The 23,318-nt window shown below is 41.0% G+C and overlaps 2 protein-coding genes across 3 annotated transcripts in view; one reads left to right on the top strand and one right to left on the bottom strand.

Annotated features, from left to right (window-relative positions):
• Positions 1-11,275: 11,275 nt before the first annotated feature.
• CHCHD7 (coiled-coil-helix-coiled-coil-helix domain containing 7) lies at positions 11,276-16,030 on the bottom strand. Its single transcript, XM_074898936.1, has 4 exons — positions 15,880-16,030; positions 12,947-13,024; positions 12,297-12,395; positions 11,276-11,498 (listed from the first exon to the last, which is right to left on the bottom strand). The coding sequence occupies exons 2-4, from the start codon at positions 12,998-13,000 to the stop codon at positions 11,397-11,399; spliced, it is 255 nt and encodes an 84-aa protein (XP_074755037.1). The 5' UTR covers positions 13,001-13,024; positions 15,880-16,030; the 3' UTR covers positions 11,276-11,396.
• A 262-nt stretch (positions 16,031-16,292) lies between these two features.
• Positions 16,293-23,318, top strand: part of PLAG1 (PLAG1 zinc finger) — a 52,173-nt gene continuing 45,147 nt past the window's right edge. For both annotated transcript variants that reach the window (XM_074898938.1, XM_074898939.1), the window contains exon 1: positions 16,293-16,428. The gene's annotated coding sequence lies outside the window, so the exon portion shown is untranslated. The remainder of the gene's footprint in view (positions 16,429-23,318) is intronic.

The following is a 23,318-nucleotide window of genomic DNA, read 5'->3' on the forward strand; positions in this document are numbered from 1 at the left end:
AAAGGGAACATTTCAAAAGGCTGCTATCATTTACAGCAACTCATGACATTCTGAGGTTCATTTGGAAGAACAATATCTAAATGCCTTGGCACAAGCAATGCATTTTCTTACATCTAACTAGTATGATAGTTTAAGTGTTTCTCATCTGTCTCACAGAAGTAAACTTGCTACCAGCCACCCAGAAACATTCAAGGCTGCAGCTCAGTCCTTACAATCTAACAGTTTCTCTCAGATCTACCAGTGAAATTAATGAGCATTCATATGCATGTAAGTTGCTGGCTCAGATTGTGTGAATGTGGATGTTTCTCAGTAAGGACTAGCTTATGGACACAGTAACTGAAATATCTTTATTGGGTTATATTAGTGGATAATATTGTTAGAAGAAAGAGAAGATAAATTAAAATACAATGAGGTTATTGAAGGACAACTAGTTGGCATTGTTTCATTTATTTTGACTTGTCCAGATTTTTTTAAGTAGTTGGTTTTAGAAGGTTTTTTGTTGTCAGAGTTGCTAAACTTCAAAAATAATCAAATTGAATCAAAATATGCTTCTAATTTTAAAAGAACCAAATCAAAACTCCTCCTTAACAAGAAACATGTGACTAGGAAGAAAACCAATATTGTTTCAGCTTCAGAAATCAGGCAATGATGGCACACTCCACAGAGCATGTATATTAAAAAAAATAAAATTAACTTGGCAAACAGATACCCTCACAATGAAATACTACTACTTCAAAATAAAATTACTTTCTGTCTCACTTTGCTAACAAAACTTAGTCCAGTGGCTGAAGTAGTGACATCTAATAATGGTTTGCCTGATTATTTCACATAACATCAAGAAAGACTTATTAAATCCTACCTGACAAAACAGAGTAGTCCGCATATGCTGGGTAATGAAGGTGGAAGTGATAGGTTAAAGTGGGATCATGGGCCATGAAATAAAAGACTTGTAGACGCCTTACTCCAAGAAAAGCCATGCTAAGGACCTGCCTTCATAATGCAGTGTGAAACTGTCATTCTGGCAGTCTAGTAAGCTGTGTTTCACACTCAGAAAGTGCTACCTACCCAGAAACAGCAGGACATATTAAACAACTGCTGTAATGTAAATAAGGGGAATATAAACAAAGTCTTCTTCCTATCTCTCAAATAAATCTGATCTTTATGCAACTCTTCAGGGGGTTAATGTGGTGAAGGGAAGGCTATAACCTTTTTTTTTCCTCATTAAGTCATTTTAAGGTCATTTGGATAAACACTGTGGAAGTCAATGTTATCTATGAGCTGCCTGACAGGCTCTGTGTGGGACAAAAATCAAAAGCATGTGATCTGTAACGTCTCATCCAAGACCCACTGTGAAGATACACGGTATCCTGAATCCCACCCCCCCCATCTTTATCTAGTGAAAGTGATATAAGCAGGCAATTTCGGGGGGGGGGGGGGGGGAATCCTTCCTCATGGTGCAATCATTCCTCTTTGGAGAAGTCACACAACTATAAAAAGCACGTAACTTTCATGGTTCTCAGTCTTTGGGGATACAGAGATGACTTCCTGTCCAGAAGTGTTGAAATCTGTATTGAATATGGGCTTTTGAAAGAAGAACTTTGCATATGCCAAAGCATTCACTAACCACAAAAGGGTTTATGCGTGTGAATTTAACACAGTGAATGGTTCGCCTTGTTAGAAAACCCAGAAATTACTGTGAGACAGGAAGCAGAGTCCTAGAACACTTTCTGGTGGTGTTACAACTTCCTACTCCAGCCCCTCTCAGGCTTTTTTTTACCGCTGATGAAATGGAAGGCAGTGAAGTAGACATATGAAATAGCTCACCTTTCTTTAGCTTTTGTTTCAAATTACGATTTTTTTTTTTCCTCTCCAAGTTTCAGGGATGGGTTGTGTAGCAGAGTATCGATCCCTTCTTCAAAAACCCGTAGGAGGAGCAGCTCTGCAGTAAGGGCAGCTGCTGTGCCCCCAGCAGAGCCGCCCTCTTTCAGCGGGAAACCTCCCAACACCACCAACCCTGCTCCTTCCCCTCCAAAACACTGCATGACCCAGATAGCTTAGTAAGCACCAAATTATACTGCACTAATAAATTTCTTGGCAAAGTACTTGATTTGTCTCCAACTAGTTCGATGAAAAGTGTTTTATTAAGTCATTTTGCTTACCTAAAATTTGCTGAGTATGTTCTTGCAACGCCACATGTCAAATGTCCTTTTAAAGGCTTGTGCAAGAACATCTGTGAACCTCCTGTGTCAGAAACGTCTCATCAAAAGTATTAATCCCTTACTGAGCAGAAAATGTTATTTCTCTTGGGTTGGTGCAGAATCTAGCAATGTAAAAGCTGAAATGGAAATAAATCATGAGGAAAAACTTGCACATGAAATCATTCTCTACAAGTGAACAGCAACTCTAGACCTGATAGAGGATGCAAACAAAGCCATAAATGAATCCATTAACCTTTTAAATTATCAAGTTGCTCTGGTTTTAAAAAGTGTCAACTCCTCACTTCTATACAGAGGCCAACTGGTAGCAATCAGCAACAAGTGACCTCACCAGCACATTCAGAAATTATCAGTCCATATTTCCAGAGCAGTACAAAATCAGGCAGATCTGTACCTATTTGGGTCAAACTGAGATTGACGTTTCCCTGACACAAGGAGCAGCTGGCTGTTTGCAAACATCCAGCTTTACAGCAGCTTTTCCAGCAGGCTGATCTCCTGCAGCTGCCAACTGGAAGAGACCAAGAGAGATACTGATGCTCTCTGCCAACTCCTGGCTGGCAATTTTTCTACACCACAGAAAATGAAAGCATTTTGTGAACTCTTCTTGTCCCACAGCAACCCTAAAAGAGCTGAGGTGTTAAAGTATTTATTAACATAATTGATTCTCAGGGTTTTGAACATTAAAATTTAGAGGGCAGAAGCCTGAGAACGGCTTTTCACGCACAGGTAGGTAAAACCTACCACTGAGCCTTTTCAGTGCTTTCTTACTCATCTGTGTGTGCCTGCAGCACTTGATTGCAGTGCAATCACATCTAGGAGTAAAAAGACTGGCACATTGTCAAGATGACTATTTACACTGCCCAGCTGGAGATGCTAGGAAATCGTGGCTCCTTCTAGGTTTTATCTGCTTTTAGCTGCCTGCCACCTCGAGAACCACAGCCCCTGTGTACTCACAGCATTGGATACCTAAGCCCCCTTTTCAGGCACAGAAAGCCTTGCGTGACCTGTGACAGCAGCTGTGGCTTCAGCGTTTGCTCCCTGTCTTTTGCTGCTCGCTCAGACACTCTACATTGTCCCTTCCAGCCCAGGGGCACAAGTGTGGCTGCAGCTGCACAGTGAGGTGCTCAGGGGTCCAGCTGGGCTGAAAAGAAGCAGTCTTCCCTTTTCCCCCATTTTCCCTTCTCTATTTTGCAGCTGACTATGTTGTCCAGGCTAGAGCCTTGAACCAGCACTGACATCACAAAGAGACACTAGATGGAGAACAGGAACAAGGGACTTGGAATGACAGTTGCTGAAGGGCATCACTGAAAATACGACTGTCAAATAACACATTGCAAGAAAAAAATATTTCCTTCTGCTCACCCACACACTAGCAGATGATCACTCCACAGGGCTGATGAGGTGAAATGGGTATTCCATAAATTGCTGCAGTGCCACGGTGGGGAGAGATACCCAGTCCATCAGCACTGCTAGCAGCAAAGTGAAAAGCAGAACACGAAGCACCAGGGACTTCTGATGTCAAAGTGTTTGGCACCCACAAGCTCTACATGTCTGCACATGGAGACAGCCAACAGGTGAGCAGGCCCTTAGGGATCTACATTTTGAGAGTCAAAGTGATTCTTCCATCCTGTATAGGACCAGCCCAGGATTTAAACTATCATCTTTAACTTATTTAACAGACTGCCTTTGTTTATCTGTCGAGCAGAAGACTGCTAAAACACAGCATTTCTTAGACCATCAGTAACGTCTGTTTGAATCCGTTCACCCCTAGGAAACCTAGAGCCAAAGCCCTGAAGACTGATACTACAGGACATGACAATTCATAGCACAGACCCTACTTTAAAATCTGTTCCTTATCTTCATTCCATCCTTTTGTTACTTACGTATTGAAGCAAGCACTGTATTGCTAACATATTCCAGTGCAGCAACTTCATTCAATTCTACTATTTAAGAAAAATCAGGAGAAAATACCACAAAACTCCTGACACCCTACTTTTCATATGCAGCTACATTCACTGATCACTTCAACAGCTGCATGCAAGGCCAGAGCCAAAGACTGCTCAGGGGTCCACATGTTTCAAGGCAAGAAAAATTGAGATTCACATGTGGCACAATAAAAAAATATTACCAGCAGGCTATTTCTGCAAAAGCATTGCAAAATCCTTTTTGACAAAACAATTGCAATGAAAAATGTTTAGATTCTTCACATACTTACATTTTAAAGCTTGAGCTCATGCCCCTTATTTGTATTAGTCTAACTTTCTTAGAGCTGTGAATTGCTTTTAGTACATTCAGTGAGTACCTCTTTTCTATCTTGAGCATAATCTTTCTTGTCATTACATCTTCTTATTCATCTTACAATTGTTTTCCATTTCAGAACTCTGAAGTATAAGTACAGTTTTTAACCCACTGAAATAACACAGTGCAGCATTATCTATACACAGAATGCTGATTTTTGACAGATACTAGTTCAGTTTTGTTGTACGCATAGACAACAAAAATCTGACCCAACCCATAGTTCCCAAACTGTATAGTTTGCAGCTATTTTTAGCATCATCCAACATTTATATTCAATGTTTTTACTGAAAAGCAGTTAGATCTTATTTTTATCCCTTCCAGTAACAGTAAATTTAAAAAGAGGGTTCTTTTTTAAAAAATTGTTTTGTTGATTTTTCTACTTTCCATTTTTAATCTACTGATCCATAGCACACATGAAATTGTGTTTTGCAATGACTGAGATTGACTAATTTTACAGGGCAATGACCCAGTTTTATGCTAGGGAAGAGTCACATGAAGTGTTAAAAAACACAAAACAGACATGGCATAGTTAAGGTGCTGAAATACAGGGATTTAACAGTGTCTTCCCAAAAGCAAAGGCTGAATTTAAAAACCTTTAGTAAAAACCAAAAGTATATTGGAGAAGGTGTAAATTAAAAAAACTGAGCAGTGAGAGATACACATAAAGAACTGGTAGTCCAAGACACATGCATTTCTGTTCCACTGAGGATGTTCCATACAAGACAATGAGAACAAAATATGTAGTACAAAGAAAAAGCTAAAAACAGAGGTAATAATTGTGGCAATGTTTACCATAGCAGGGTAAAAATGTTTTCTCTGTAAAATAAGAATTTGGCATTAACAGAAAATGTTTGTTACATAGTAGCTTCAAAAGGTGGCTCATAGCTTCTATCCACTAATATGACCCAGAAGAAATATGAAAGAGGCAAGATCGTTTTGAAACTGTCTGAAAACATTAAACATCAGAGATTGAGCAATTTTCATTTTTGTTTCAAGTCTGTGTTCTGCTGAAGTCACTTAAGTATCGGGAAGTTTGTGCAATGCATAGCTGTTTATGTAAATGGGTAAAGAGGTAGCCCAGGGGTAGTGGGACTTAGAAGAGAGAGTAATGGTTGGAAGAATAGTGCAATGCAAAAAAAATTCACCCACAATTAAGGTTTGAATTTAAAGAAAACCCAAACAACAGTAGCACGTTGTGGAATAGCTCCACATAGATTTAAATAGATTAGGGTTGGGGCTCTAGGCAGAATCTGCTCACATTGAATGCTGAAAAAACCCCATGCAGCCTCTGAAAGAGGGAGGCTGTGAATATTAGTAAACCTTTGGGGTATAAAGGACCTAGAAGTTAATGCTAATATCACACTTTACTAAGCAAAAAGAGAAAAAAGCCTAGATATAGAAAATTATTCTCAAAATTGTTCTTTAAAATAATGCTCTCAGACAAAAATAGATGTATGCCTAGCTTGACCATGAAGACTTTATCAGCTTTAAAAAAAAAAAAAAAAAAAGAAACTTCAGTCCTATTGATGGAAGAGCCATGCCACCCAACTTGTCTGATTTTGTTAGATATTATATAATTAAGGAATTTCTCCTGATGCTGTGTGTGGGAGTGTTTCATACTAAATGGCCCTCATGTCTCTCCTCAGAAGAGATTTGCTAGGGAAGGAACTGCTAATAATAATTAGGCCATCTGCCATGTTCCTTCAATATCAGAAAGACATGAAAATCTGTCATAGCTCTCAGACTAACCAATTTCAGTATTATTTTTACTGTTTCTCCAGTGCCACAGCTGTGTACAGCATTCTACAGACTAATAAGAAGTGGCAGGTTGCTGCTCAAGGACCTGACAGCCTGAATTAAACATGACGCACCATCATACAATGAACCTGGAAAGCTTTTTTGAGAAAGGGCTACCAGAATTTAAAAAATAAGGGAGATTTTTTTTCACTAGCTACCTAATTAGCATTTTATATATATTTAATTACCTTTTTTTTTAAATCACGGAATTAGCTACAGAAGTAGATTTCTGGGTTGAAGGGGAAGATAAGCCTTGTAAAGAACAAGACACTTGTGGGGAAAAAAAGTCAGTTGTATAATGCATATATGAGCAGGAATGTATTTCAGACAGAGCTAATGTCTATTAGCTTGTGAAAGAGATGAGTACATGAAAGCCAATTAGGTAGGATAAAGCTGCAGAATGAAACCTCCAAGATGAACTCTGAACCTCAGGCATGGATGGTGATCACAAAGTTACAAGACAGAATGGAAAGCAGTGTAATTGATAAAAGCAACAAGGTAATACAGAAATCAGGAGATGAAACAGTAATGTACAGGAGTAAAAAAAAAATTTAAAAATAATGTAATAGGAAAATGGTGTCTACAGGGCAGAATATAACATCAGTGTGAGGAAAACAAGAGGCTGAGCTTATTGAAAGGGATGCTGAAGGGAGAGACAGGGAAATTGCAAAGGAATTTCAAGTTAGCTGCACTCAGTTTAGTAGCTCAGTTGTCAAAAGGGAAGCAATCGTGTGACTTAAGGACTGTTACATTGAAGGCCTTAAAACTGAAAATACTCAGAAAAAGATTTTGAGATAGGAGGATGGAGATAAATTACTCAATCTGATGCGTCTTATTTCCATATACATCGCATCACATGTTTAAAAAAACATACTAAGATTTTATTGAATTACTGCATTTAGTCTATATAAATACTCCCAACATTTTTCCTATCAAATAGGCTGCAACAAAAATAAAAATCCTCTGTAGTAGTATGCTCGATTTACTTTTTACTACTTTAATACTTACTGAACTATTTCCTCCAGTTACCTCAAATTCTAGCAAGAGAATAAAAACCTGCAGTAAGTGTACTATTTTTTCCAAACTTTTTACATACTGCGATTACTTTTTCATAGCTATTTTAGAAGACTGACTACAGATGCAGGGCTGCCTCCAAAGGCATTACAACAGAGTAAATCTGTTCTGCAGGATTTTTAGGGAAACCTCCCCTATATGCATACCCTTGGTCACCCATGACTGCAAAGGTTTTATTAGAAACCCATGAAATAGACTCAGAGCTGCAGCACATGCAACTCCCCACTTATCAAAGCTTCAGCTATTAAACATCAAGTCTTCAGGACTCTAGAGCTAGATGACTTCTAACACCTTCAAGAGGACAGACTCATCCCAGTTACATCAGCAAATTTCCAGAGCCAAAGGCCCTGCACTGTAAGGTAATGGGAAAGGTAAGACGGTAAAATGTGTAGACTGAGTCTGGACATGGACCTGGGCCCAGCAGAGAGCCTGTAGCTGGTGCTCAGCTGCAATCAAATGACCACAGTAAAAAATAGTCTTTCAAGGACCATATTCCAAAGTCTCTTAGGCTGCACAGAAACCTCCTATTTTCCAGTAGTGATTTAGACTCCTGTCCTTCTCTTCTGTTTATAATGTAGAGACAGCACCAATCTTCCCCTTCTTCTGCATGAATTCTCTCTGTGGGAAGAGGCTAAAAAAACTTGAAAGAGCCAGTAGTGGGTGGAGTGATTCTGTTTTCATAGACTGTTGTGCAACAGCACCATCCAGCTGTTGAATAAAAAAAATAAAATTTTAACACCCCTATCCAGATTTGGTCCTTGTACCACAGGGAAAATAAAGAATTACACCTATTAAACAAAAACAAGCCCACAGGTCTTTTCACTGCTTCTGAATTAATTATATCAGTCCACCATGTTATGCGTTCTGGGCTGGTACACAAGAGTGTGCTTTAGCAAAATGAAGAATTCAGGCCAGTTTATTCGTGCCTAGTAAGACTGGCAGGCTATAGCTTACCTCAGTGTTTCAGTGAAGTGCGGAATATAAGCTCTCAGGTATGAGGAAAAGACCATTATCTTTGGCTCACAACCAAAGACAGTTAATCACACTACAAAAATTAATGGAAAAAACTCAATCATTTCATACATAAGAGCCTATGTTTTAGCCATCATAACTTACCATTTTTGAGCTTCAGTAGTGAAAGCAAGAACAGCAACCTCCAATGAGGGGGAAAAATGATGAAAACCCAGACTTAATGGATTACTTGAGAGGCATTAGGACATGAGAAATAAAACTTCTTGATTTCCCAGATTTTTCGTGACGTTGTGTTATTTAACTGTAAGGTATATGCAATGGAAATAAGTGAATAAATGGCATTCCCTACAACGGATGGCGGATTACCTGAAGTAAGTCTACAAGGTCACTGCTCAAAGTGCCCTCAATTCTTCACTAAATGAAACTTTGTTGTAACAGCCACAGGGAGCTTACCATGTGTGTCCACTGATGATCAGGAAGTCTAATATTAGAATGAATACTGTTCTTGCATTACATGTGCCTTAGCCTGTCCTGTGATCCCACATTCTTGCACTGATACTTGAAAGCAGGGAACGCATCTCCTTTTTGGACTTCCTGAAGTCCAGTACTAGTTCTTTGCAAACATTCTACAAAGCAGTACAGGGTACCTACTGAAGTTGAAAGATAAGTCAGACATCCTTTACAAGAAAACAAAACCAGTGGAAACTTTCCAAGTAAATATTGGCAGAAAAAACCCTGTAAATGCAACAATTAACCTAGAAGAAAGGCCATTTCCACACTCCAAGAAAAACTGAAAGGAAAATGTAGGATAAATGGGATGACTTTAAGGAACCTGAGCTTATGCAAAGAAGAATCAGCATAATCACATCAAGAGAATATTCTTTTTCTTGTATAGAACTAAAACATACAGTAGATTTTAATGTAAGCCCAGAACATAAGAGCACAGCAACAGGAAAACAGCAAGCACTAGAATAGTAGCTAAAGCCATAGGAGTAAAGAACGTGCCCAAAATACAGCAGAAGTGCCAAATGACAAACCTGTGTCAAGTGGGAGAAGATGCCCTTAGACAAGCAAAGCAACAAAACCAAAAGAGTCGAGACACAGCCCTAAAGAAAAGGGGACAATCAGCTCCCCCAAAACTGCAGAAGAACAGGAAGATCAAACAGAGGCATGGCCAATGAAGCATTACAGCTAAGACTGACTAATGAAAGCAAGGAGTTCTCCTCTCACTAAGAGAGGAAGAACACAACACAGTACCTTCAAGAAGAGCTTCCCATTAGAAAGTCATTGCAGAACTACATCATTAGATCAGAGACAGAACAAAGCTACTAGGAAAAAAAAAAGTTGGAGTAAGAACAGACCAAATGCTCAAATCAGTAAAAAAGAATTAGTGCCAAATGGGTAAAAAAGGAAAGACTGGTATGTAAGAGGGCACTGGAAGAAGGTGGCAAGGTGGTGGTGGACAAGGAAGCACTTTTGAATCTATCATGAAAGGTTCTTCTCTGTTCCACAACAAAACACAGTCAGCAAAGTTTGAACTGTAAGTGCAGAGAAAGTAATTTAAAATAAAGAATCTGATCATCTTGATTGAAGATGTCTACTTCCCTTGCCAGAACTGACTAGAAAACTTGTCATATGGCTTGGAGGCTGCACAGCTATGCTCAGAGAACTGCATACTCAAAAGGCATAGAGTTACACACTCATTTCAGTAACAGAAAGGGGTATGATCAATCCATTTCAAGACTCAGATGTATAAGAAGAATAGACAAAGAAGAGGAAAACCAGATCTCCCTTAGTTACCAGTCAGGTCAAATAACAAGGGGGAAGCTGGAAACAGCATAAAAATCCCACTAAGCATAGAAATAGGCCTCCAGTGGAAAGAAACAAGACATGCCAGACAGAAGGAGAAACAGGAAGCCATGAAGTCCTTCCAAAACAGTCTAAATAGAGACAACACTTTTACACCATCCTCCATGAGGTCAGCCAGAGTTCTGCCAGCTTGATCGCAGTAAGTCCTAAAGGATTTCACATGGAACTTGAGCTCATGACAGTGGTTTTTCTCTTTTACCACAGGGTGCAAGCTTTTAAGCCAGGACACCAGAGGGTCCAGGAGATAACAAAACAGTGTTTCCACTAGACAGCAACCGATTTATCCTTAACTAAACTGAACAACTAATAAGTAATCAGTCTTACTTAAGATTAGAGTACCTGTTCAAACGAAGCTTTGTAGTCTCATATGAGTAAGCATTTCCAAACCCAGGGCTTCAGCTGTCCAGAGTCTTAGATAGACATACTATAGTTAAACCTGCCATGTCACTCAGAGTATATGTTTACATGCCTACAAGCTCCCCCCCTCCGCCTCCCTGCCAGTAAAGTATCTATTTACTATCCACAGAAGGTACTATTCAGTTCAGACCTGAGGAGTCAGTCAGCCTCTCTAACCTTGTAACAAGCAAGGCTTGGGATCCGATTTATCACAAGCTTCTGCTGTCACCAACAAGTGCAGTGGCAGACCTAACGACAAGCTTGTTGGATTTGGAATTTTAGTTCATGAACAGTCTTATTTAAGCCAGAGACACAGAATACAACTCACATGAACACAGTGATAAGATCACATGTGGTAAATCCATACTATTAGGCAGAATAGCTGGACACAAGAAACATGGTGCACGTACCAGTCTCTCAACCCACTCCATCCCTGGAACTACACTGCAACACTCACCAGCCCCCTCTTTTCAAACAGGCCTTTTGTGAGTCCCAGTCATTTTATATTTAGCATTTCACAGCATATTAGTTTCTACTTCCAAAGTGTCTAGACATAAGTTCTGTTGATACCCACGTCTTCCAGTGATAGGCCTAGTTCCCATGACAGGGAGTATGAGTAAAACCAAGAAGTTCTATCCTAGAAAGTTCACACATTTCAAAATTTAAGAGCTTATTTTAATCCAAGATATGGCAGCTGTAAAGTCCAGTTCATAAAAGGGCAACTTGTTGCTGATAAGTCTTCAGTGAAAACAGTCAATCAGTGCAAGTTTCTAGTCAGTAGGGCTTCCCCATTGTTTCCAACATTTTCTTTCTCTCTTCTGCTGAGGGCATCTCTGGTTTCACACCATTTCTCTTCCTTTGCATCATAATGTCATGCTGAAAATAGAAGAAAGTGACCATGAGAACACAGATTTCTCAGAATTCTCTACCTCTGAGCTCTGAATAAGATTTAATAGAAGTGCCTTTTATATATCAAGAGCCAGATACTCTAAGTCTGATTAGCTGATAACTAAATGTACCAGTATTTAATTGAAGATATCTGATAGTTTACCTTGCTGCTTCAGAAGACAGTGAAGTTACAGTATTCCCATTACACTATGTCAGACTAATGTGCCATTGTCTGTAAATAGTTTTTTGGTGGTTTGTGCAAGTATTTAAAAGCTAAGCTAAAAGACTCTTTACTACTATGGCAAAAGAAAAGCAAATAGCAGAGAACAGTTTAACTACATGTAGTTCCTCATGATACTTCTCTACCACAAGCGAGAAAGAAATACAGACATCACCAAATATGAATGAACTCTTCCTAAGCTTTATTTTAGGTTAAACATGACCCAAACCAATGGAAAAACCTTACCTCAGACTTTTTGCATTATATCTGTTTAAAACAGAACTTATTACTAAGAATAGCTGACTCAAATTCAGAGGGAAACATATCAGGTACTGCCAGAACACTGACTCACAATCTAAGAGGGTAAGCTTAGGAAAACCAAGTGAAGTACTTTGAAGTGCATCTGCTTAAGTCTTCCAGCAACACATACCGAGACTAGCTAGACCTGTAAGTCACTGCAAAAACAGAAGCAGTCAGAAGTCTGAAGAGTTCAGAAAGCAGTGTGTCAGAAGTAGTGTGCTTAAAGCAAAGCATGGAGTAAAATTTAGAAAATCTACTGTGCTTACCCAAAATTTTCTGCAGCTTTTGTACTTCAAAAAATAAGCAGTACACATATCCTTGTTATAATTGTTGTCATCCATACATCTTCTAGAGGCATCTGTTTCCTTTGTGAAAACATAATTCAAAGCTGAGGGAGGACACTGTACTCAGTGTTTAAAAATTCTAACAAGTCCCAGAATATCTATGAAGATAGGAGGCAGCTTCTCACATGAAAGAATACTACCAAAGAGAGCAGAGGAACATCTATCACAAAGGATAATCAGTAATTCCAAGCAATGACTTCATTTAGAGATAACAGACATTTGTACTCTTCAAATAGGAAGGATAGAGTTCACAGAATAATTGTTTACAAAGATGCTTGTTATAACCCACAAAAAACACTTTTAAGCATCAACCAAGCTTGTCTAACCAGGATTTCAGGCTCTGGTTTTAAGGACAGAAAACTGAAGATTGCTCTCAGTTGAATTACTCCTATTTATGAGGAATTACTCACTATTCCATGTTTAATGGATGATTTTCAACTTTTCTCATCTTCAGACTCTTTTAAGAAACTTTTAATGCAAAATGCCAATGCAAGAATGCTATCCAATAAAACAAATCCTCTAGAAATAGCATTAATCAACACTGAAATATACAAACAGATCAATCATCTTACCGCTACACATGGATTTATATCATGGTCTCTAAGCTGCTGTGCGCGCCTGGACATTCTAGACAGACACTCATACCTTGGCTAGAAACAGAAAAGAAACAGGTTAAGTATTTACTTTGAATAGTAACTCAGGACTAAGTCTGAACTTCAGCATGTAATAAAGGTCTTCCAACAACACACAAAGTTTGGCTGTCTTAAAAAAAACCCAACACACCAGCACAAAACTTTTGCAAAAATGTTACTTCAAAAGCACAACAACTCAGGCAAGTTTAGCCTGTCACTGAGACTGCTTACTCCATGATAAAGTCCTCCAGAGAGTGGAGCCACTGCTGACATTCTCATACCAGCCTGTCGTATTGCTGAGGAAGTGCCCATGTCTAGGAGAAACAGCTCCACAGAAGCTGTTCACAGCCAACGCACCGTAGACACTTCATAGTGTGGGGGAGCAGCGTAGAAGTAAACTTTTCCAGACTTGTGCCTACTCCTTAGCTGGATCACATCTGTATCTTCACTGAGCTTTCCCAGGTGTAACAAGTGCCCAACCATCTCCTGTGTTGCTCCATCAGGTATTTAACCAAAGAAGAAATGGTTTCACTGCCAGGACAGACCAGACCCCCTTACATTGTGTATGACAGCTTGAATCCCATTTTTCACCAATTTAGTCTGACACCGACTCTAGGAACTGCAAACTTGAGAGACACAGAGTTCAGTGCCAAGAATCTCCACTGATCCAAGATGATGACATCAAGATGAAGAGCAGACCCTCATTCTCTTTACAACTTCCCATATATTGCCTCTGGCACACACATGGCCATGCAGGTATTTGTTCTAAATAAATACTAAATCTAACCAAAAATAAATTAATATTGACCAGATGACTGTTTGAGCCCATGCAAGCAGAAACGCAGGACTGAGGAAGAGAACTCTGTGCAGCAAATTAAAGTACAGCTGATGAAGAGAGGGAAAGATGTGAAAGAACATCTTTGCTTGATCTTGTTGGTTGTTTGTTTTCTTTTTTCCCCTAAAAAAAATGCCACTAATTCTAAACTTAAATCTGCTTCTGTTCACATTAGAGATTGATAACTGCAAGTTTACAGTAAAAAGCCAGTTTTGCTTGATATCATTAAACAAAAACCAAATCCTCCTCTCTTAGCAGCTCACAAACAGAAAACAATGTTTTAGATGAAGGTTCTTCTTTGGGTAAGGGTAAGCTATTCCAGCTGAGTAAGTCTTAGATTTTACATCCTGTGCAAGTGTACTCTGCCAGCCCTTGGAGTAATTTTTGCGTTCAACATGATCATATACTGCAAACAGGCCTTTTAAAGAACAGCATCAGGAAACCCTTACTCTTTCCTTTGAGAACTATCCAGTGCTTAAGTTAACTTTACAAGCTAGGCAAACGTTTGTTTTTTTTCTGGGTGCAAGAGGACTTCTGATCAGGCACTTCCAACTCAAATGGAAACACAAGCGTGTAGAACACACAGCATCATCCCAGACTTCCAAGGAAGGAGGGAGAGGAAAGAAAAAAAAAAAACCAGAAGCAGCATATCACAATGCTTCATCTAAGTCGGTACCACAGACACAATGTTTTTTGGAGGTTTGTTTGTGTCTGTGTTATAACTGCGTTTCATTGATAATAGAGGTGTAAGTACCACCTGAGCAGACATGCCTCAAGGTATACAGTATTAGACTGACTTCAGCTTTACTCTCTAAAAAAGCTTTCATGAGTTGTAGGACATGTCATCATCAGCGTTCATTACACAAACTGCAATTAACATTTTCAGTTTGATTACACTACTAGAGTCCGCAACCGTGCCCAGTTTAAGAACAATGCACACAATGTATTAAATACCTACTTAATGAACAGGCAGTTCAGGTTCTCATGAAGCTGCTTAGTTCGGAGTAGGCAAATTCTGAAACACACTCAGTACTACGGAAAAGGTCTGGTAGCTCCTGCACATGCTCCCCCTCTGCGAAGCACTTCAGGATTTGAAACCCTATCAGCCAGAAGGGCAGGCAGGTCACACCGAAATGCTGCTGTGTGACTGAATGAGCGGTTGGGCAGGAAGCGAGCTTTCCCCTCCCCACTTTCTGCACACGCACAGGCTTCCCTTCCTGCTTTCAGATTACAGGTCTGAGCCCAACCACAACCAAAGGCTTGTCTATTCCGCAGCTCTTAATTACGCTTTAACACATTAACAGTTGTAAACTGTACCACAGAGAAATACATTTGTTGCTAGCACTCTCTAACCCTAGGGCTTTTTCAGTTCATAAACCACGAGTATGTTTTTCCACAGGCTGCCTCCCATCGCAAAGTGTTTGGTTTTTTTAAACGCATACATGCATAGAAAATCGCTCATTACGCTGCAATACGGACCAGCTTATTAAACCTTAAACCCTAGAGTGCAGGCCGTATAAAAAACCTGCGCTTTTTATCAGCGGGACGAGCGGGGGGCGGGAGGAGGCAGCCGGCGGGCCCGGGCGCTCGGCACGGGGGGGATGCCCTGCCCGCCCCAGCCTCCCGAAGAGGGCTGGGGGGCAAGCCAGGTGCGGAGGGGGCGGGCAGGCGACCGTGGGGCCGGGTGGCCACCGGCGCCCCTGCCTTCCCTCACCCGTTGGGGGGGCGGCGGCGGCGGCGCGGAGGAGCCCGGCGCCCCCTCGCCCCCTCCCCGCCTCGCGCGGGCAGCGGCCACCGGCGCCCCAACTAGAGCGGCGCCGCGCGCGCTCAGCCTCCCCTCGGCACCACCTGCCGCCGCGCCGCAGCCCGCCGCCACCGGGGCCCCCCGCGCCGTCTCCCGGCCAGGCGAGGGCTTCCCCCCCCCGCGGCCCGCGGGGAAGGAGAAGCCTTCCCTCCCGCGGCGGGGAAGGAGAAGCGGCGCCCAGGCGCAGGCACGGCGGGCGGGCGGGCAGCGCGGGTCGCCGGCGGCAGCACTCACCTCCGTCCCCGGCCGTGTCCGCGGGAGCCCGGGGCGGGAGGGGGCAGCCCGTCTCCAATTCGAAAGACGTCAGCGGCTCGGGCAGCCCGATTAAGTACGGGCGCAGCCTACCCCGCTCCCGGCCTCGCGGCTCCCCCCGGCCCAGCGCCGCCGCCGCCCACGCCCCGGCGGCGCTGAGTGGCAGGGCCGGGCGGCCAATGGCGGCGGCGGCGGGCCCGCCCCGGCCTTGAGCGGCGCCTCCTTCCACCAACGGGGCGGGCGGCGCGGGCCGCAGGCGCCGGCGGCGGGGCGCGGCCGCGGCCCTGACTGACTGGGGGAGGCGTCCAACCCGCGGTGCGTGTGGGCGGCGGGCGGTGTGGGCGCGGCGTGTGCGGCAGGCTGGGCTGCACCGCAGCGCATACACTACAATGGCTGCTGGAAAGACGGGAAAGCAAACAATTTCCAGGCCCGCCGCGTCCAGCCCGAAATATGGGGAAAAAATTACAGAAAAATCGGAGAACACTGTAAAGGGTGGAAACGGGGCGCAGAGGGGATGCTGAGGCTCCCGCGGTGAGTCTGCTGCGGGTTTGGGGGGCAGGCGCCGGGGTTTAGCAGGGAAATATCAGGGTTATTTAAATTATGAAGGGGGAGGAGGAGAAGGAGGGGGGAGAGGAGAGAGGAGCAGCGAGCAGTGAGGAAAAGTTTGTGTTAACCATCCCTCCCTTCCATCCCTCTCCCCCCATCTCCCGCAGCCCCCCACCGCCTCGCGTCGGACCCCCCCGGAGGGGCAAAGCAGGGGAGGGGAGGCGAGGCGAGCGGTGCCCCCCCCTTCCCGTCCCTCGGAGGGAGAAGGAGATGATTTTCAGAAAAACCTCTCTCAGGAGTTTCCTTCACTCCTCCCCTCCCTCCCCGCGGCGCTATGTTGGTTCGCGAGCGAGCGGGCGAGGCAGCGGGCTGCCCGGGGGACGGCAGGAGGGCGCGGGGTGCCCGCCGCCGACCCCCGCGGCGGGCCGGGGCCGGGGCCGGGGCCGCGGCGGCGGCGCGGGGCAGGGGCAGGAGCGGGAGCTGCGCGGCCGCCCCCTCCCCTCCTCGCCTCTCCGGAGCCTGTGCTGTGAATGCAGTGACAGCGGCGAGAGCGGCGAGAGGGAGCGGAAGACATTAGAGACCGCGGTGCCGAAAAATGAGGGAAAAAATTAATATAAATTCGCCCCCCGCCTCAAACCGGCCGAATTTCGCACAGAAATTTCCCCCGTGGACCCGGCTACCCGTGGGGTGTCCCCCGGACCTGGCGGCTGCGTCTTTGGGGGGATCCGGAGTGACTTTGGGGCACTCGACCCCCCTTTCCCGTCGTTTTTTGGACAAAAGTTTTTTTTTTCGTAATAAAGAAACGAATTTGCCTGCTCTCCCCCTCCGAGTGGCCCAGAAGCTTTTCCCTTCCCCATCGGTGTGTGTTTAGAGAAAAGTGTGAACCCAAGTAAGTGCTGAGTCGTGTTGCATTGGGGAGGGGGGTTTGCTAACTGAAAGCAGGAGAGATCCGGAGAGAGAGAGAGAGAGAGAGAGCAGGGACAGCTTGTTGTCAGTATCATAAACAACCAAAATGGAGGGAGAACTGAGGCATATAACAAAATAAAAATCAGAAAAAAATGCCAAAAAATACCTAAAAATCGGGGCTGCTCCCCCTTTTCTTCCTCAAGGTAACAGAATAAAACCCGTGTCTTCCCGAGGCCGTTTTAAGGTTTCAGGGAGCAAGGAGTTAATATTTATTATTTTTTTTTTGTTGATGAATTCTTTGGAAAGGCAAAAGCCTCTTATAACTCGCCACCGACAATGAGAAAACGTGAAAATCTCTTTCAGGAGAGAGAGGTAGGGGGAGATGATAGTGCAGAAAGTGCATAACTTGGGGGTTATGTGGAGTGATCCTAGATAAGATAAATGCTGTATGTGCTGCTTTATAACTTCCTTTTTTAATGCTTTTTTTTGTATGTTGGGGGGGTTGGGGGAGATGGGGGCTTCTTTCTTTTCCTCTGTCTTTTTTTTTTTTTCTTTTTTTTTTTTTTTTTTTTTTCGGACCGGAATGTAATGCCTTTGTAGTGTCACTTTCCTGATCTAATTAGGATGTGTGAGGCAAAGAGTAAACCTTTCCGGTTTATAAAGTGCATTTTCGTTGCCTTTGAATTTCAAGTTTTCCTGGTGGCTCCCTCCTCTATTTAAACTGGATTCTTCAGAGTAGTGTGGGGTTGAGGTAATGCTCCACAGGGAAAGCAGAGAGGGCTCAGGGGCAGGGCACCTCTTCTGCGGGTGATTGCTGATTTCCCTGGCACGTTCAGTTCACCTGTTTGTCTCCTTCAAAGAATGTATCCTGCAGTTTCCTCGTTTTATTTATATAAAATAATGATGCCTCATCTCGCCTCACATTGAAGTTAATGCGAAAGTGCTGCTGATGTTGGTTCCACGTGGGATCAGGGACATAGCAGGGCATTTTAAAGAGACAGCTTCTCTTTTCCTAGGGTTATCATCACCTCTGCAGCACCTCTGCCCCTAGCAGAGGGATGGTTCGTTGTTTTTTTTTTTTAGTGGAAAGGTATCAAATCGGCCCTGGTCTGATAAATTAAGGCAGGATAATAAGGGAAAACGTGCAGATTCGTTTGGATCAAAGCAGTTCTTTTGTGTATAGCAGGTCTTCAGGGGAGTTTTCTTGGTGTGTTAATTAAAATGCTGTGTTTTGGAGAGCGTTTTTTGGAATGGGTGTTGCAGAAATGGAATAGTCTTAAGTTGTTTAATACTAAAATCTAGTGCTGTTCCGCTAGCTATGAATTCCCTGGGAGGAGACCTATGTGCATAGGGCAGTTTCACAGACATTTTGTAGATGTTGTGGAGTGCTTTATTTGTACTTAGAATAAATTCAGTTTTGTTGACGACACCTGAGTTTGTTGAAAAGTATTGTAGAGCTTGTTCTATACTTAAATCTTCTGAACAGTCCCAAAAGTTTTTGAAAATAGTGAAAATAACTGTAAGTTTTAGTTGGCCAAAGTAGGGGCTTTTTAGAAGTACACCTTAGCTGTGTAATTATAACATCATTGGAAGAATTGCCCTTGGCTTTCTTTAAAAAAAGAAAAATCATCCTAACTGCGGTCTAGTTTCATGTATATGTGTGCATGTGTGTGTGCATGCATGCTTTTAGCATGGGTTCTGGCTGGTACAGTTTTTTGCTTAATTTTTAACTTGTAAATGTTTGACTGTAATGATGTGAAATCCTCTGCTTGTCCCTATTACCTCCTATGTATTTTAATTTTCAGTGAAATATCCTATTAAAAAAATTAGCATCACCTCTTAACATGGCAATTTGATATCTTTATGAGGAGTTATGATGTTCCCTTTGCACATGCCTTGTTTTTGTAGTCTTTGTATTTAATTCTAGATTAAAAGTTGAATACAGGTATGTGATTCTCAAGGGGGAAGATGGAGTACTGAACTTGTAGGGAGGCTATTTCAGCAAATGTTTTCTTTGAACCTGTGGAAGTTGAATATCGGTTTGTGATATCCCTCCGTGTTGAATAGAATGTGTTCTCAAATGATCTGTACCTTTTCTGCCAGTGTGACCAAAGAAACTGTTGTACGGTAGTTGTTGACTAGGATAGTCTTGTGGTTAGAGATTTTAGAAGAAATTTCAAAGTTTTCCAGTGACTCACAGCTGTGAAAATTAAATCACATTAACTACTCTTGGGCTAGAAAAAAAAGACTTATTAAGGAAGACAGATTAATCAGTTTGTATAAAGGAATGAAATTGAACATTTTTCCAAAAGTGTCTTTTATGGCTTAGAGATCCCTTTTATAGTTAGCAAGAACTCATACTTCAGAGTTCCTTTCCAAATATTTCTTACACTGATCTCTTCTTTTTATTGATTGAAGTAACACTTTCCTGAAATGCGTAGAAATTTGATAAATTAATAGCAGTTCACCCTGTGTTGGTGTTTTTAACGTACCAGGGTAGATAGATAGTTCTGTAGATGTGCAGAACTAACTTTATTAAACTAGTTTATGGTACTGATAACAGTATTTAAGAACTCTTGAAATACTGTGTCTGCGACCATCAGTGTGAAGTGTTTTATGTGTTACTAAACTTTTACCTAATTAAGAGCTTCTAAATCATTATTGTTGTAATGCTGAAAATAGGTATAGGTACTGCTAATAACAACACTGAAGAAGCACATGTTGTGGAGTGTCCTTCTTGACTTACTGTTATGCATCACAAAATAATTTCAGTGTATCCAACCACAGTACAAAATTCAGGGCATGGGGAGGAGGAAGAGGAAAAGGGTGTTCTCACAGAATTTGATACTCTTCTAAGCTGGGTTTAATTTTAAGGTATAATCCATATGGTGATAACAATAGCAGAAGATAAATGTTTAGGACTGGTTTTTACAAACTTATTCTCTTTTTGTAGAAAACCTAATTCTTCTTTATAGGGATGATGTGGTATTTAATAAAAATAGAAGTAACTTTCAAAGCTTCCTTTTAGGAGCTAAGATAATCTTCTCTATTATATGTTGTTCTGATTCTATAAATGATTCAGTATGATTTTTCCAAGATTTTCTAACATTAAAACACCTGAGGAAACAAATACCATGGGCTGTTGCTGGTAAAGTTATCCTACTTTTTGTAGATAAACTGGAGAGCTGTAAATGTATTAAAATCCTTTTTAGTTACTTACCAATCCTATTCAGTAATGTCTAAAAGTTAATAACTGCAGTATTCTACACCAGTAAAGCAAATACAGGAATCTAAATTGACATGCATTCAACTTTTCTTGAATGCTTAGTTCAAGTATGTCTCTTGGTGTATACTTTTCATTTAGTGATTATCCTGAAAAATTAGTTTCCCAGTGTAGAACTTTAAGATTTAAATTAAGAAACTTCTAAAAAGTTTGTGTAATTCCAAAAGGCACTGCATACAAAGCACAGCCACTTCTAATGGTCGTCCATCTCTGCAGCTAGTCAGTCAAAATGGTGCCCTTAAGTCTCCTCCTTTCAGGGTAGTGCATGTGTTTTAGAATTAATGGGTTAAAGAGGGCACTGCTCATGTTCTAAATAAACCACTGTTTGCAACTGTTGAAGGTTAATTTGTTAAAAGAGATGTTTTAGTTCAGAGTCTAAACCATAAGTTTTTAAATGTTGTATCTATAACCTCTTGTATCTTTAAAAACCAGTTTTTGTCAGCAAATACCTTTTGGGAGGGTCCTTGAACACGTTTATCTGTTTACCAAGGAGAGAGATTCTGGAAAATGTGAAATATGTTAGAGCAATTAGACCATTCTCAAATCACTGTAGAGTTAAAAGGAGCTAGCAGCCACCACCACCAAAGTGATAGAACACTTGCTTTCAAGAAGATATTCTCTAAATATCTGCTACTAGTGAGGATTTAGCTTGCATTGCTTTTGAAAGAAATGTGCAGTATCTATCCACTGAACTGTTAAGCATCTTTAACCAATTACCAAATGTTTAGGTAGCCTTAAAAAAGTATTTAAAAATTATTCAAATATTAGAACAAAGCAACAGTTTGTATTGATCAAATGTAAAATGTTTAATTTTCTGAAGTGTAGGGGATTTTTTTTTTTGCATTTATCTGAGCATTTTGATAGTAGAGAGTTGTGTCTTTTTCCTGCTAATCAAAAAAATCACATCTAGAATTTAATTAAATTTATATTGATTTTTAAATTGGGCAAACTTGTAACTTGAATGTAAAACATTAGCTCTCAGTGTAATCAGTTATATGGTTGCTTATATTTTATTTTTAATTTTTCAATGAATATACTGACCCTTTATCTGAAATTTAATAGATTTCAGTTGCTCATGCATTTTAAATGAACAGTTGTCCACCAAACATCAAATGTGAAAAATTCTAATAGTACGCAAGTTATAAAAACCTAACATGGAATAGAAGTGCATTACTGCAAGTTCAGTTTTACTTTTATTTAGACTGGCTTGTTAAAGTGTTTTTTGTCTACTTCAGTGCCAGTGTTCACCTGTTATTGTCTCATCTTAGAAGGACGAATTAGCAAAAATGAATAGAATTAGAAGAGAGGTTTAAAATTTTTGACAAGGTAAAATATGCTTTTAAAAATAGTTATGTGATAACAGTTATAAAGGATGGGGCCTTCTCATAGGATATCTTAAAATTGTTAATATTTAAATAGACCCTGGATGTCTTGTAAACAGTTACTGTAGGATCATGGCATTAAAATTAACGACCGTACATAGCAGGGTTTTGAGATGACTGTGTAAGTACATGCTTGACAGTGAAGAGTGGGAAAACTTACATTGTTAGTCTCATGTTGAAGGAATAAATCGGTTTTTATTACAGCCTTCTTTGTAATAGCTTCTGTCTCTTTCCTAATTCACTGTCTGTCCAGAGTGTAGAGACACCTTGTCAAATAAATTAAAATACATGGCCAGAGTGATGGGCTATTTTATGCGTGCCCAACCCTGGCAGTTTTGTTAGACTTACAAGGGGGCATGAAGAGAGTAGAATGTGGCCCAGTGGGCATAAGTTTATTTTATTTGCTTAAAGGAAAGGAAAGAGAAGAAAAACAAACAAGGCTGAACCAGTATAAAACCAAAAAGTGAGATAGATAAAACAAATGAATATAGACAAGTGTGGCCATAATACACAGAACAGTAACTTAAAATTCCAAAGTAAAATAGCTCAAATGAGCTTTGAGAAGTCAAGTGAGAATCAGGAAAGTAAAACGCAGAATTGCCATCGGATGCAATTAAGAAATAACTATGTAAAGGAACTTGGAAAAATGCAAAAAAAGTGTCTGTTACAGTTAACTGAATTGCTATAATCTTCTTTTGCACTTAATGTGCTAAATTCCTCTCTCAAAGGAGAATATCCCTAGAAATCAGATTAGAAAGTGTTTAAAGGGAATTATTTGTCAAAGTTGTTTTTTTTACTGGTTAGGATAACTAATAATAATCTCTTCCATATTGCTGTAAATTATACTTTATTTGATATCATTTAGCCATACAGATTGCATATTGACTGACTTATTTATGTATTGTGCAGGTAATTTACTGTGTATTGCTAACTTTCACCCTAAAAGTTTTCTTCATGATTGTGGGTCACATTGTGCTTTGGAGACTGTCAAATCTGAAGTATTTCTCATTAAATAAGTTGTAGATGGTTGATTTTGTCTTGTGCACATTTACTGTGAATTACCAAGTAATCAAAAAGCAAAGAGAATGTCAGAAAACTTATCTTCTCTCTTCAGTATTTGTATACTACAGGGTATCAGATTTACTAGTGCATGAGTTCTCTAAAAAGCCCTGAAAATCATCTGATTCTGAATTAATGAGATCTCATTACACTAAATGTTTGAACAGCAGAAAGACCTTGTGTATGCAAATCAGATTTTACTGTCCCAAGTGCTTGTCACTTCTAATAAAACTGGTTATTGTGTG

The sequence above is a fragment of the Athene noctua genome, chromosome 2 (assembly GCF_965140245.1).
Source record: "Athene noctua chromosome 2, bAthNoc1.hap1.1, whole genome shotgun sequence".
Classification (NCBI taxonomy): domain Eukaryota; kingdom Metazoa; phylum Chordata; class Aves; order Strigiformes; family Strigidae; genus Athene; species Athene noctua.

Bases quoted from the DNA above. Each gene is read 5' to 3' on its own strand.
- CHCHD7 (XM_074898936.1), bottom strand. From the start codon at position 13,000: ATGTCCAGGCGCGCACAGCAGCTTAGAGACCATGATATAAATCCATGT. The intron at 12,396-12,946 runs GTAAGATGATTG...GTTTTCACAAAG, and splicing joins ATATAAATCCATGTGTAGCG to GAAACAGATGCCTCTAGAAG. The intron at 11,499-12,296 runs GTAAGCACAGTA...TTCTATTTTCAG, and splicing joins AAAGCTGCAGAAAATTTTGG to CATGACATTATGATGCAAAG.